The sequence below is a fragment of the Manacus vitellinus genome, unplaced genomic scaffold, assembly GCF_001715985.3.
Source record: "Manacus vitellinus isolate BGI_N305 unplaced genomic scaffold, ASM171598v3 scaffold_6_pilon, whole genome shotgun sequence".
In the NCBI taxonomy this organism is placed as follows: Eukaryota; Metazoa; Chordata; class Aves; order Passeriformes; family Pipridae; genus Manacus; species Manacus vitellinus.
This window is the reverse complement of record NW_021940750.1, coordinates 19,469,581-19,484,791: the sequence shown is the minus strand read 5'-3', so window position 1 is coordinate 19,484,791 and position 15,211 is coordinate 19,469,581. Positions and strand designations below refer to the sequence as shown.

The 15,211-nt window shown below is 51.3% G+C and overlaps 1 protein-coding gene across 1 annotated transcript; it reads right to left on the bottom strand.

Moving 5' to 3' along the window:
- Nucleotides 1-5: 5 nt before the first annotated feature.
- LOC103758765 (acetyl-coenzyme A synthetase 2-like, mitochondrial) lies at nt 6-12,973 on the bottom strand. The gene is made up of 14 exons (XM_018082434.3): nt 12,464-12,973; nt 10,995-11,091; nt 9,624-9,823; nt 8,976-9,151; nt 7,903-8,055; nt 5,116-5,263; nt 4,550-4,687; nt 4,257-4,349; nt 3,748-3,860; nt 3,136-3,262; nt 2,321-2,448; nt 1,699-1,762; nt 1,260-1,381; nt 6-1,175 (listed from the first exon to the last, which is right to left on the bottom strand). Exons 1-14 carry the CDS (start codon nt 12,774-12,776, stop codon nt 999-1,001), a joined length of 2,049 nt encoding a protein of 682 aa, XP_017937923.1. The 5' UTR covers nt 12,777-12,973; the 3' UTR covers nt 6-998.
- Nucleotides 12,974-15,211: the final 2,238 nt, after the last annotated feature.

Sequence of the window (15,211 nt, the reverse complement as noted above, 5' to 3'; positions counted from 1 at the left end):
CTGCCAAGCCAGCAGCTGTCAACATATGATTCAAACAGTGGAAGACCAATTCTGGATTTTGCTGATGGACACAGAGCATGTCAGAACTCATAGTGTGGGGTTCTGTCAGGAGCAGACAGCTATGCCATCCTTCTCCTGGCCTCCTTCTGCCTCCCTGGCTCTCTTGAGGGAAAGGGGTGAGCTGCTAGGCTGCCCAAAGAGAAGATGCTGCCTCATGGGCCTTGTAGAAACAAGGGCCAGAGGAACCTCTGCTTTGTCCAGGATGCAGTGGTGTGAGGCTAGGATGCAGCCTCCTTTTCTGCCCTCTGTGCCTTTCTGGGAGCTCTGTCTTTGATACACAGCTCTGCAGAACAGATTTCTGCACTTTGTGGCTCTATTGAGGGTTGTGTTCCCCAGGAGGAGCATTATAAGGGGAGGAGAATGCTAGCACAGAGAAGGGGTGTGTCTCTGCTCTCCTTATGACACATAGCTACATGTAAAAGGAACATTTTTGTATTAAAATATGGAGCCTGTTTTCAAACTATTTTTATGGAGAAGAGTCAATATTTGTTAACTGGACTGCTGGATGTTTTCTTTCTGGGGTTTGCTTTGGAGGAGATGCTTGTATGGTCCTGGACTAGACTGGCTGAAGAGCACAGCAGGGGTAGGAGTAATATACCTGTCCAGCACTAGCAATCCTGCCCAGCTGCTATCTCCACAGCTCTTGCAAGGCACAAGGAACCCTAAGGAGGGATTTTGGCCCTCTTCCTTTAGGGTAGGAAACATAGCTTGTTTCCCCTTACTGTTCTGCCTGTGATGAGTCATGTTCTCTCACCTGCCTCATATATGTGTGTGGAGGCAGGTTTTGAGGGTCTCTGTGTTGTGAAGAGGTCACTCTGAGAATGCAGTGGAGGTGTGGTCTCTGAGCACTTACTGGCCACCACTTGCTTAGTAGAAATTCTGGATGTTTCCCTAGTTTTGCAGTGAAGGTAGAGGAGGTGGCTGCTGGCAGAGCCAAGCTAGTAGCTCTTCTGCCCCTCCACAAGGTGCTTGTGTCCCTCTATGATCTGCTGCACAGCTTCATGGTCATCCAGTGTGGTCAGGTCCCCAAGCTCACTGGCCTTGTCCTCCACGATTTTCCGTAGCACCCGACGCATAATCTTACCCGAGCGTGTTTTGGGCAGCCGGTGTGTGACCTGTGATGGGGAGGAGCAGAATTAAGGCTGAGGTAAAGGGGTTGGCCAAGCTGCCAGGGTGCTGGAGCAGCCTGCGTGTGTTACCTGAACGTAATCTGGAGCTGCGTACTTAGCGATCTTCTTGGAGATGAGCTCCTGTAGCTCAGCAGCAAGAGTCTCCTGTGTGTAGCCACTGTCCTTCTTCAGCACAACAAAAACGTAGGCTCCTGGCAGAAAGACCTGAGGTTACTGAGCACCGTGTACACCATGCTCCTGAGGGCCTGCCTGGACTTAGTGCCAGGAGAGAACTTCTCTGCTGGTAGCCTCTGGGGATGCTCTGTAGCCAAAGCTGTGAGTGTTTTTGACCATGATGCTGCTGCTGTCACCTTATGCAAAGCCTAGCTGGTCTTGTGCAGTTGTGATGGCTGTGCTGAGATCCCTGCTAACGTGCTGTGTGGTGTGGACACAGCCACAGTGTCACTTTCGACTGCAGTCCCTTAGCCCCAGGAGAGATGTTTCAGGGGCAGGAAATCAAGCATCTTACCTTCTCCCTTGATCTCATGTGGGTAGCCGATGACGGCAGACTCTGCCACTGCCACATGATGATTCTGGAAGAGAACAGGGCTGGGGTTTGGCTTGGTGCTTTCAGCAGGCTGGCTGCCACCTGGGAGCTGCCCTGAGCTGACTTGGCTGCTGCAGCCTACCGTAATGCAGAGAGATAAGGAAGGGCCTCCGGTGGCCTCTGCCCTTTTTCCTTCTTGCCTCAGTAGGTCTGCAAACACAAGTCTTTTCACCCTACCCCTGGTTGCTTTAGGCTTGCACCTTGTAGACCCTGTTCTGTGCCTATAGGTTGCTCCACCAGGTCCCACAATCTTCACTGGCCCAAAGATGCTCCTCCTTAACATGTCTGACTGCTGCTTTGGGATTCACTCGCTTAGAGCATCAGCCTTACCAGGCTTTGTCTCTCCCTTGCTGTAGAGAGCCAGAATGAGAGGGGAAAGGGTGGGAAGCTGTTCCCACAGGCAGGCTCTGGGTCCAACACTGTTCCCTGCTGCTACAGCAGCAGCGTATTTCCATCTGGGGATTCAAGAGAGACCTCCCTGAGCACTACCAATGTCCCTTTGCTGTTTCCTTGGATGGCTTTACCTCCCACCCATACCTCTTACCACAATGTCCTCCACCTCTGCAGTGCCCAGCCGGTGTCCACTGATGTTAATTATGTCATCCAGCCGTCCTGTTAGCTGGTAGTAGCCCTTCCTGGTACGATACGCACCGTCCCCAGTGAAGAAAAAACCTGCCAGAACCATGCCATGGTCACTTGTTGCAGTGAGCATGTGAGCTGCTCACCAGCTGGGTTTTCACCTTGCCCCGTTTTCCTCTCTGTTGGCACCAGGGCTCATGTACTCTGTGCCTTCCTCAACTGCTCAGGGTGAAGGTGCCTACCTTCCTTGTTAGTCTTCTGCCTCTTTTGGTGCCTGATCTATCATCAGGCTCCTTCCCTCATTCTGCAGTGTGCTGGCTAATGCCCAGCCTACCTCATCACCTCATGCTGGAAACACTTTGCTCCAGTGCAGGTGCCTGTGGTCTTGCTGCTTCACCTCTTAGCTTCACATCAAAACACACACACTCTGGGGCTTGCTCAGTGCCTTGGGGTGAGTGATAGACGCTGACAGGATTTGCAAGAGATGCACCAAGAGGTCTGTCTGTGCTCAAGGGGATTGGGGGCAGAAAGAAAAATCCACTACCTTAAGACAATGTGTGATCCAATGGGGAAGGTTGGTGAGAGAGACCCATTCCCAGGGCAACGCTGCGGTAACAAGCCTGAGGAAATGAAGGGCCTCAGCACTGAGGAGGGTCTATGGAAGAACAAAGCAGCCGTACCCGCTCTCCTGAGTCCTGCCTCCATTCAGAAAGCCAGCAGGCAGACACAGTCATACCCAACCGAACATGTCTTCAGTGCCCTGCCACCTGTTTTCCTTACCTGGATAAGGAGTCAGATAGGTTTCCAGAAATCTTTTGTGGTCATTGTAAATGGTTCGTGCCATACCTGGCCAGGCTTGTGAGATGCAAAGGGCTCCAGAGATGTTGTTTTCTAGAAGGACATTTCCCTGTAAAATAGTTACTTTTTAGTAACCGTGGCTGAGGGTACTTGGAATGTTTAGTTATTGCCTGTTTTAACAACCCTGTGATGGAAATGTCAGGGAAGGCAGTGAGGAGGGTCCTTTGCTCCCCAGTCCAACAGGACAGGCTTAGTCTCTCCCAGCCCCAATCTGCCTACCATGGTGGGATGCAGGGCCCCTCCAGGGACATTGGATGTTCCTGCCTAGCTACCTCACCTTGGAGAGATGTGCCAGGGAGCCCAAGCACAGCCTGTCTTGTCAGGACAGTGCAAACTAGAAAACAGTTCAACTTCTGCACTAGTTGGAAGGACAGCTTCACTGTTTCTCCCTTTCCAGTAAGAAGGTTGCTGTCCAGCAGAGGTGAGCAGGAAAGACATGTTCACAGCTCTCTACTCCCATCAGCAAGTATATTCTGCAAGTGGCTGGTGGAAAGTGGGCTGAGCCAGTGCCTGGACTGCAGGTTATAAATATACCTTGTCATCTAAGAGGGTGGGGCTTATCCCAAAAAAGGGTCTCATAGCCATGCCTGGAAGGATTTCTGCTCCGGGATTAGAAGGACGGGGTGAGATACAGATGCCTCCTGTTTCTGAAGAAAAAGAAACCGTAATGCTCATCAGAGTTGGGAACAAGAAGAAAGCCAAGTAGCACTGCTTGGCTAGCAGCCTTTATCCTGGCCCCACTGCACATGGCACAGGCTGTGGCTGGGTTTGCCAGAGAGCTGGGGAAGGCTCTTTGCAGATGGAGGATGTACTCATTTAGTTCAGCAGGAATCTGCTGAGATGTGCCATCAAATCCTTCGTGTTTGTCTAGGTTACCTTTAAAGGCCATTTCTCTCTTTCATGTTTAGGTGCTCCTGGGCCCTTACAGCCTTGCTCATACAAGAGTGTCAGTAACAACCATTATCACTTGGCCAACAAAGCAGCAGGTCACTCCTGAAGCCTGGGAGAGCAGAAGCTGGAACAAGGAGTCATATGCATCTCACCGGTTTGCCACCATGTGTCCACTACTGGGCATCGTGTCTCGCCAACCACACGGAAGTACCATTCCCACGCCTCCTTGTTGATGGGTTCCCCCACTGCAAGGGGAAAGACAAGGGAGCAGAGCAGAAAAATCAGGTTCAGGACACAGCTTCCCATGACCTGCTTGTGGAGCCATCCCCAAATAGTGTAGTGTCCTGACTTTGGGGTCTCGTTGCTGCTGTTCTTGGCATTTGTGGGAAGAGGCAGAATCTGATGCGCAAGGATTTGCTGCTCCAGCCCATGCTGCTGCACTTACCTGAGCCAAGCACTTTGAGAGAAGAGCGGTCATACTTCTTCACCCATTCATCACCGTATCGCAGGAGCAGGCGGATGGCAGTGGGCGCCCCATAGAACTGGTTAATTCTTAACCTCTCTACTGTTTCCCAGTAGCGGCCTGAAATGGAAACAGGGCCAGTGAGCACCCACGCATGTCCTCCCAGCCCAACACCAAGATAAAGATAGAAGAGGTGAGAACAAAGGCTCTCTAGCAGTGCCAGGACCCTCAGCCAAGTTAATCCCATGATAGGAAGGACTGAAGCTATTCAGGAGCAGCAGCAGGCCCTTTTCCTCCACATCACATAGCTCTGCTACTCTCCCTGCTGCAGGGAGGGGCAGGGAATAACAGCTCCGCCCCTGGAGAAGCAGCAGTGGCTTCCTAAGCAGAAGAAAAGACTCTTCCCCTGGTAGCTCTCTACTGGGCATAGCCTGCAGTCTGCTCCTGAGGCAGCAGAGCCATTGCTGCATGTGTCCTGGCATCAGGCTGCCTGCAGGTGTTGCAGGGTGCCGTGGAATATCCCACCTCCCCTGAGACACCTCACTCACCAGGGTTAGGATGGACAGGAGTGCTCTCAAAAAGGACTGTGGTGCCACCATTGCAGAGAGGGCCGTAGACCACATAGGTATGCCCCGTGATCCAGCCAATGTCTGCCACACAGCCAAAGATGTCCCTGTCCTGGTAGTCGAACACGTACTAAACAAGAGAAGAGAGGCAGTGAGGGGTAGTGCCAGGGCCTGCCTTCCTTGCAAGGAGGACAACAGGGAGCAGTGTACTCTCTCTCAGCCCTAACATTACTGCATCCTTCTATCTTCCTACCACCCCTGCAGGGACTCTTTCTTCCTGCAGAGTTTTTGAAAACATCAGAAAAAAAATAAAATGCTTTATGAAGGTGAAGGATATAGACACTTAATAAAAAAAAGAACAGCCAAATTTGCACTTTTCCAAAGGAGAGAACTACAGCCTTTCCTTCCTTTTGCTGATGTCTAGACGAGGCTGATCCAAATATCCTGTGGCATCAAAACAGAACGTTCTGGCTAAGGAATGTCCCTCTGTACTTACATGCCTGCATGGAAGGAGAGGAGTTGTAGGCAAGGGCAAAGTGGTAGAGAACTCCATGAACCTCTCCTGGGCACTTCTGGGCTCCTGGACAGTAAACACTCAGGAAAACCTGAGCTCATCAAGGAGCCCAGCATAGGAGCAGTGAGGCAGCAAGCAGAGGGACCATGTGATACTTTGGCCCAGAGCAACCCCAACTTGCCCACAAAAATTGGAACCTCTCCACCTCAGCTGGATGAGTGCTGTCCTGTGCCTGCAGGCAGGTGGAAATCAGAACAAGCTCTTCTTCCCACTGCCCCATTTATTCCTTGGGAGACCCTTGGCTGCAAGGCTGGAATATGAAGGAAGGATGCCTACCCTGTGCAGGGCAGAACTGAGTGCTGTCAGATTGGCAGCGACACATCCAGTTTCCTTAAGCACTCTCCTTCATTTCATTTTCTTAGTGCCAGGAAAACTTCCTAGGGGCTGGTCTCCCAGTAGCCCACCACTTCTTGCTTTCTCCTCTTACTTGTGTGGTTTCAGACTTTCCTGTCTCTTCCTGCAGCTCCCTGCTGCAGGCTGCCAGCTGGGACTCCAGGGCCCCAAGTGTTCCATAATGCTCATAATGGAAGCTTCCCCTGCTTCATCTGTCTTTTTTTAACAGAGCAGTGAGTTATGGTAGCAGCAGTCTGCCCCATCAAACTGAGGGATCTGTTTCCAGATTTCCACTGCTCCTGAGAGCTAACATGGCCACGTGCTGCTCACCCTTTGCATTGCCATTCTGGTATGGCAGCCCTGGCTCTCACAAACCTACTCTGATGGTCTCAAGTGGGTCACTTATTGTGCTGGGCAAAGCTTAGCTCAGAGGGAAATCAAGGGCTTCCACACACCCCGGGAAGTATGGTCTCCAGCATTCACAGCTAACAGAGAAGACCCAGCCAGCCCTGAGCTTGCTTAGTCACAGCGTGCATGGTCTGAGGCACTGCTGGAAAGGCAGTCATGCACAGGGAGAGCCAGACCCAAAATTAAGGGACTGTTCAGTTAGGAACTCCCTCGGACACAGAACCCCATATAATTTCATAGGAATGCCCCTTGCAACCATTCCTGTGGCCACATGCATCTCTGTGCTCATTGCCCTTTTATCCAGCTTGGTTAGAGTTTGGTTTTGGCACGTGTCATGGTTAAAGGCTTTCCTCCTACCAAAGATGACCCACACTCTTCAGGTATAGGTCCTTCTCATGAGGGCATTCACCAGCTTTTACAGATGTTGTTAAATGTGCCCCTCCCAGAAGCACTGCCTTCAATCTCCCACATGAGTTGGGGTACTTACACTTAGGAAAAGCAAGCCACAGTTTTTAAGGAGCAAATGGATTCTTCCCCCTCACACAGTTGTGATAGTTTCAGTCTAGGCCTTCGTGGAGACCAGCTTGTAACCAGGAAGGAGCTAGGGAAGTGACCAAGGAAGTATTCCATGCTATTCCTTTACATAAACTGAGGTATAAATAAAGGTGGTCAGAGAGACCTCACTCTCTCTTCTTCCAGTGAGGTTTGGGAATGGTAGATCCTTGTCTCGGTCTTGCTTATCTGGAGCTGAGGCCTGCAGTGACTGGTGTTGTGTACCATGCGTGAGGGGAGAGTGCTGGGCTGCGTCCGGCTGTCCTGCTTCTCTCAAGGGAAGTGGTGAGATTCTGTTAGTTCTTTATTTTGTCAGTACTGGGTTTTTCGATTGTGCATACCTGGTTTGTTTTCGTCCATTTTTGTCCATTTTTGTCCTTTTTTCCCTTTTCCCTTCCCCTCTTTCCCTTTTGGGAGCAATTTGGGGTTTCTGTGTTCATATGTACATAGCACCTTAATTGTATATCTGTAATATATGTAAAATATATTATATATTTTATATAGCTTTTGCTATTCAGTTTTTTTTTCTTCTCTCTCTTCTGAGAGCTTTTCTTCTGTAGTCTGTGGGGTTTGGCGGGAAGCCAACTACAACTGGCTACAACAGTAATATAAAATTACCGTGGCAGGACTGAGCATCCTACCTAGTGGTTCCATCTAGTATAGGGCAGTGAAAGAAAGAAGCAAGCCAAGAAGGTAGCTCAGAGGAATATGTGTTTGGGAGACCCTGCCATGGAACACCACCTGTAGGCAGAGGTGCTCTACTGGGCTGATGCCCTAGGAGGGCTTCCCAGAGACTTGGCACTGGCTAAAGATGGGCTCATAATGCAACAAGGAGCAGGTCTATTCCCTGCACTGCCTATGAGCTGCTGGCTCATACGCACTGTGTCGCTGGGATCCATTACCTTGTGTGTGAGAGCTGCAAACAGCAAGTAACCAGCTTGGGAATGAACCAAGCCCTTGGGTTTGCCAGTACTGCCTGATGTGTAGAGAAGAAACAACATGTCTTCACTGTCCATGACAGCAGGTTCACAGCATGCATCCTCTTTCATCATCTCCTGCAGGAAAGAGCACAGCAGTTCTTTCAGGATCTCACAGCCTCCCCTGTGTTGCTTGTGCACCTGTGTTGCCTGTGTACCTCCCCTGTTGCTCCCCACACCTTCTTGTGCACCTCTCGCCCAAGCCTCCTTCCCCTCTGAGCACCCAGCTCCCCCTAAACATCATTCCTTGTCTCTGCACCTCTGCTCCCCTTGCTCAGCAGCCTGAACTCCCTTTCGCCTTGTGGAGCTGGCAAACACTCTCCTCAGTCGAAGCAGACCTGCTGAGTAAGAGGCAGCTATTTTTACACTGCTGCTGCTCTGACCAGCACAGAAGTCTTCCAGGAAGCCTTTCCAGCACTAATTGCTTGCAGATGCGATGAGCAGAGACGGAGAGACTACTGTGTAGCTCCAGGGAGCCAGCAGAAATGCACGGCAGGGGCTCACCTGTTCAGAAACAGTGCTCCATGCTGGCAACCATAGATAATGGGCATACGAGCAACCTCACTGCCTGCTTCTTTGGACACAAATTGCTAGTAGCACTCACAGAGAATGCCAGATCTGCCAGCAGAGCGGTGTGTGACAGTGCAGTGGCAGTCCAAGGCTGGGTTCACAAAGTAGCAGCCCATGTCTGGTGTGTTTCTAGCCCTCAGTCCACCCTGCTATGAGCCCTGACTTGCACTGCCTGCTCCTGAGAGCACAGGGCTGGTAGCGTGGGAAGAGACACCAGTAGTCCATCCTGATGACTCCTGAGACTCTCCTGAACTCATGTGCAGCTCTGGCTGCAGCTGCTGCTCCTGTTGTGGGACAATATCCCCAAATTGTGTCAATGCCAGTGAAACTGTCATGGCCAGCCAAGACCCTCTCTCCACCCACTGTCCCTACTCCCAGAGCAAGCACTTTGCCCAGGGAAAGTGGCAGTAGCACCAGGCAGGCCTCACCTCCTCCAGTGGCACATCTAGGGCTGTCATGGGAACCTTGCTGGTGGTCCTCATGGAAACTAGAACCCGTTTCACTCTGGGGCAGTGCTTCACAGCCTGGTCCACTGTCTTCTTTAGTTCAATAACCTTGCCACCTCTCAGCCCCTGGTTCACTGTAATCACTATCTCTGACTGGGCTGCAGAAGACAGAAGAGTCGCATGAGCAGCTCTGCCCTTCTCTATCAGTCACACAGCAGTTTGGCTCTACCATGACGCTGCACCTCTCTCTCTGTCTCTCAGCCCCTGTTACTCATGTCCTTCATTTAGCAAAACCAGCAGATTTGCATCTTGATTTTCCATTAATTCCTGCCTGTGTTGCATCTCCTCACAGGAGATCCTGTATCCCAGCCCTTCAGTCCCACGGATGAAAGAGAAAACCAGTTCATCCCATGGGCTGGAAGGTATTCAGTGAGCTCATGCCATTTCCTGGGTTGCTAATCCCTGCTCCATGGCTATATATGATATCAGGATACCCCCAGATAGCTCAGAGAATTTTACTCAGAAAACCTTTGGCATCCACACGATCCTGAGCCCCCCAGCTGCTGAACCAGCAAGCTCAACACTGTCCCCCAAGGGAAACACATGTCACTCTTACCCACTGGCTCTTACCATCCCGGATCCTGTCCGCAAGGGACTCTGCACTGAACCCAGCGAACACCACAGCATGCACAGCCCCGATGCGGGCACAGGCCAGCATGCTAGCCACTGCCAGTGGGCACGGGGGCATGTAGATTGTAACCCTGTCACCCCGTTTCACCCCTTGCCGTTTCAAGGTGTTTCCCAGGCGACACGTCAGCTCTAGCAGTTCCCTGCCCAAAGAAGCAATTACACAGTTAGAGACTTTCTTGCAGATTTAACCACTGTGCTTAAAGACAGGGGACCTCAGAGTTATACACAGTTTATCCCTGCACTCCTCACTCTGGACGTCCATGGGAGGGCTGTAAAATTCAGTGGGAAGGAAAGCAGAAGACAGATTCTAACATGGGTTATTATTTGTAGAAAAGAAATAAAGCAAAATGGTTTCTGTACAGCAATGGCCACTGGTAATTCCTCTGGCTCAGCAAGCACACAACAGCGCAGCTGACTTCCACGATGACAGCCTGCTCATTTCTTAGCAACCTGTACAGCTGGCTTGACACACTACCCTGCATAGCTGGAGGCTACATGTGAGAAGTTAGATATTTTCTCCCATGTAAACAGGGTCCTGTGCATTGCTAAAGCTGAGAAGGTCAAGTCCTCCAGAGCTTGTGCCCACTAGCAAGAACAACAGCTGTAGGGAAGCAGTGAACAAAAAGATGCCTCTCCCGAGAAGCGTCCCTCCCAAAAACCACAGCTTGGATGTCAGTGACTCATTTTATGGAAGGGCTCTCCATGCAGGGAGATTGGTAGGGGTGGATGGTCATATTTGTAGTGTGAGGTCTGGAGCCAGAAAGGACAGAGGGACTTTTTTACTGTGCAGGGGAATTTAAGTGAATTCTGCAGCAGAAATTCAGAGAGCAGGCAAATTAAGCTGGAAGGTGGTGACCCCAAACCAACCCAGTAGGGCTGGACAGGAAGTCCTCCAGAGAGCCAAATCCAGCAGCACTGCTGACGTGCAGATGAGAATGGGATTTCTCAACACACACAGAGCTGTGAATTTGGCCTGTCTTGCAGACCATTTACCTATAAGTTTTGACTCCAGGAACCTTGCTGGGAAGGCACACGTGTGACTTTCCTGTGTGTTTTACCTACAAGCACCGCAGTGCTGCCCCAAGGATCTTACACCTGCCTCCCCAGCTGGGTAGAGACTCCTCAGGGCCCAGAGGATTTAATCAGGAGGTAGGCTAAAGTTTCAGATCAGCACAAGCAAGCCAACATTCTGTTGATCTATCTGCGTGAAGGGATGCTGCATTCCCTCACATGACAGACATCAGCAGATCAGCCCTGTAGATATTCATGCATGCTGCAACAGGACTCGTATGCTGAGAGGTAGTAACTGACCTGTATGTCACCCGTACTTCCTCTCCTGGTTCATCCTTCTCCCAGATTAAGGCCACTTTGTCTGGGGCTGCATGGACATGACGGTCCAGGCAATTCACTGGAATAGAAAACCCAGTCTCATCAACAGAGAAACCCTCAGTACATCTTACCTCTCACCTCTCATAAAGCCAGCACCAGCAGTCCAGTTTTCAGGTCAGTCAGGGCTGTGTGTGGGTCTTCTCAGCAACCTTGTGCAACATTTTTGGATACTAGCCAGCAGATCACAAGCACCATCCCAACCTCATTACACTCATCACCACTTCAATCCCCACCAATCCCCACTATCAGTTTCCCCCTTAACTGCAACTTTATGCAATCCAGAGCAGAAACTGCCTAAAGCTCCTTTGGAGGTCACATCCACAATGTCCTCAGAGTGCCCAGCAAACATTAACTCAACCACCACTCCACCCAGCACTGCCTTGCAGCTACCTCTGGGTGGACTAGGGCAGTTTTTGAGTGGCAGTGCTCCTAAATCACAAATGTAGGACAAAACAAACTCTGAGCAGGAAAGCTACAGAGTGCATTTGTCCAAGATGGAAGAGAGCCAGGGCAAAGGCAGAGCACACAGCCGCTGGCTTTCCAGGGACATCGTAAGCTGAGGCTTTGGCTGTTGTTCTTCCAAGAAAAGTTTCCCACATTGTTGGCAGCTGCAGTTTCCTCAGAAGCCTTGTTCACTCTGTGTTTTCCTTAAACCTGCTACTGAAGTCATGGGATGATGCAGCAGCCGCAGTTTGCATACCAAAATGCTTTTATCTCCTGACCACTTGTAGTTTCCCAGGAGAGAAAGAAACATACATGAAAGGGGGAATAATAAGATCTCAAATCCTAAAGGCAAATAACTCCTGCTCTCCTTTCAAAATGGACTACAAGACCTGATTTTCTGAGAGGTTTGTCTCTTATTTTGAACACTGGGACCAACACCACTGTGAGCAGGACAAAGTGTTACCAGCCCCTGGTAGCCCCGCTAAGGCAGTAGCCCCAACCCACAGAAGAGTCTCCCATGACAGTGGGGACTTCCAGTGTGGCTCATTGCTCTTGTATTTTGCTTTCTGCAGATACATCCTGCCTTCGCTGGGCAGGGATGACCTAGTGCAACCCTGCCTGCTGAATGCACAGGGTTTGGTGCTGTTGCCTGTTGCCAGAATGGAGCCACTGCCCTCATGTGGGATCCACAGAGGCTGAGGAAGAGCAGCCTGGCTGCCAGCACACCCCAATCCACCTGCAGCCCCTCCAGAAAGACCCAGCTGCTACCACAGGATAAGCCACAACCTTACACTACAGCCACTGCAGGACCAAGCAGACCTTTTGGAATCCCCCTCTCTCCAACCCTGTAACAGTGTGCTCTTCCGATATGCTCCCAGGACTGAAGCCCCACACATAGAATTACCTGCAGGCAGTCGGTGGGATCCCATGTCTGCCTCCCTCCTTACCTGCCACGTTCAGCTGCCCACCCAGGAACCAGGAGATCCTGCCCTGGTGCAGGTCACAGTCCTGGACAGAGTGGAAGGGGGTGATCCAGGTGAGCCGGCTCCTTCCTAGTGCTCCCCAGAAGGCATCCCCTTGATCCACTGAAACCTTGTACAAGTCTTGGTGGTCCTTGAGTCTGGAGAAGGTGATGGCTTCGGGCATGTAGGCAGTGAGGGGCCCATGGCTCCAGGCTCGGGCAGCCACCAACCCAACGGGGCATCTGGGAACCTGAGAAAGAGTTTTGGAGCAGCAGGTCCTGGCCAGCAGCCTGGCCATCACCGCAGGGTACCTGCCTCTCACCAAGGAGATGGGTGCCCTGGAGCCCTTTCAGCTGCTCAGGACACCTGGCCCAGGCAAAACCAGGCCCCTGTGCAAGCTGGGGCTACGTCGTCCTGGGCTAACTGGACACAAAGAAGCCCTCCAGCACAGGGAGCCTTTCTCCCCTGCCTTGTTCCTCTCCTCCTCTCTTCCAGAGCACTATGGGAAAAAAGAAATTCAATCACTTTAAGGGAGGGGAAAGGGGCGGGCTGTAGAAATATTTGACTGAAAATAACCTCCATGCTAATTTGAGTCCTGACAGCCGCTCTTGAACAAGAGCCAGGTTCAGCTTGTGCCTGGCCTCCCCTCAGGGGCCAAGGTGCCTGGGCCAGGCTCTAACAGCCTGCTGCTGCTCCTGCTCTCCCAAGGCTGCTCTGCATCCCCAGACTTCTCTGTTTCATCTCCACTCACCTCCCTCACACCTCCCTCTACTCATCCCCATCCCCTCACTCCCCACACCTCCCCTGCTGCAGCCCCACAGCCCTCTGCTGGCCACAAAGGCAGCTTGGGGCAGGTTACCTGTAAGAGTTAGGTCCCCCTTCATGCTAGTCGTGAGTGATAGGACCATCCCCTTCCCAAAATTAAAGCCCATTTACTGCAGAGAACTAGGCTGTGTTATCTGTGATGGGCAGGGAAGGCTTTACTCACTTGGCTGTCAGCTGCAGGGTGGGGATATTGCAATCCATCCCTTCCCACTGGGCAGATATCAGAGCTTTCCTCTCAGGCAAGTGGGGCTGGGCTCTCTCCCTCCTCCCAAACACTACAGACCAGCTGTACCACCAGGTGGACTGGGAGCACTCAATGAGGCCATGGTAGAGCAGGGGGTGGTGGTTTGGCATGAAACACTGCAGCCCATCTCCTCACGCTGAGACCTCCCTCCACTGTAGCAGAGCAAAGTTTCTTCCCTGCCTCCAAACATCTTTTTTTCTGCTTCCCTTTCCTTCAGGCCCTACACAGGTAGATTTTTTAAGGCAGAATTTGGAGGCTTCCTTAATTTCATTGACCAGATTCACCTCCCTTCCTAGGGGTCACAAGAGAGGGGCAGAAAAAGCCTTTCCCTGCAAGTAGAGCTGTTCTCAGTATGGCACATTGATGAGATCGACAGCAGACGTGAGAGGTTAGTAGATCTCTTCTTTGCTCTTCATAGTGTGACACCACTCATGATCTGTGGAGCTGATATGTTTGGTGAATAGGTTGGACACCAGCACGGGGAACAGGATCTATCTGCCGTCAGGTACACTCATCGCACGCTATACACCTGGTTTGTATCAGAGCTGCCCCAAGGTCAGTGGGTTACCTACAAGGGTTCTGTCACTCTGGGGAAACGCAGTCCTGTGGGCTTACAGTCCCTCCACAAAGTCAAGCCCAACCAGCCTCATCATTCCAGAAGTCTCTTATTTACTATGCACACCTGCTCTGCTTCTGCATTTTCCCCCTCCCTTTAAGACATTAGATTTTTCCATCAGACCATCCCCAGAAGCCCTTAACAAGGCAGGCAAGTCTCAACGTCTTATCTGATAACTCAGAATAGGTGCCCACTACTCTCAAATCAGAGCTCACCTTGCTGGAAATCCTGTCAGTGCCCTTCCCTTTCAACCAGCTCCCCTGCATTTGCAGCATCTGGCTGCCGCCTCAGCTCCTCAGGTCAGCTGAGCCCTGCAGCCTGCTCCTGGCAGAGGGGTTGAGCCTGCCCAAAGGTCTGTCTGACTCTCTAACACCATGGCACATGTGATATGGGGTGACCCAAAGCACCAGGGCTGTCCTGGATGCTGAAGTGACTTGTTCTCTGACCAGCTGTATGCTGTAACTTCTGCTCTGAGTACAAACACATCCCTTTCAACTTTTTCCCTGCAAAGGGAGAGCAGCACCCAAGCCCTGTATTCTCCATGCCTGGGCGGGGAGGAAGGTGCAGACCTCTTTCTATGCTGCTTTGGATCTCCCACCCCTCTCTGGCTACAGCCTGACATCCAATGCCCTCTCAGCTTTGGCTGAACTCACCCTCCTTAAACACTGGTGACCAGACTCATACACAGTATTCCCGTTTAATTTTATTCTTGTTCATATCTTTACAGAAAATGGCACATAAATCACAGATGCTGGATGACTAGAAGTTGTTACAGCTCCATATCTCAAACACCTCAATACTGAATTCTTTTCTCACTGTATATACATTATTTACACCCCATGGGCTAAATCTAACACGTCGAACGACCAGGGAACAAAGACGAACAGGGGTTGGATGAGCGGGCTGAACATTTGACAGAAGAAAAACTGTGGGGAAAGGGTGCTCACAGCTGAAAGCAGGACAGAAAGGGGCACCTGGAAGTCACTGTCCTACAGCTTTTGGAGGGGGAATAGTGCCCTACTGGGATGGAAAAGTGATGGTACCATGG

Coding starts and splice junctions, on each gene's coding strand:
- LOC103758765 (XM_018082434.3), bottom strand. CDS start 12,776: ATGGCCAGGCTGCTGGCCAGGACCTGCTGCTCCAAAACTCTTTCTCAG. Junction 5,264..7,902: donor TTGCAGCTCTCACACACAAG/GTAATGGATCCC, acceptor TCTCTTGTTTAG/TACGTGTTCGACTACCAGGA. Junction 4,350..4,549: donor TCTCAAAGTGCTTGGCTCAG/GTAAGTGCAGCA, acceptor TTCCCCTTGCAG/TGGGGGAACCCATCAACAAG.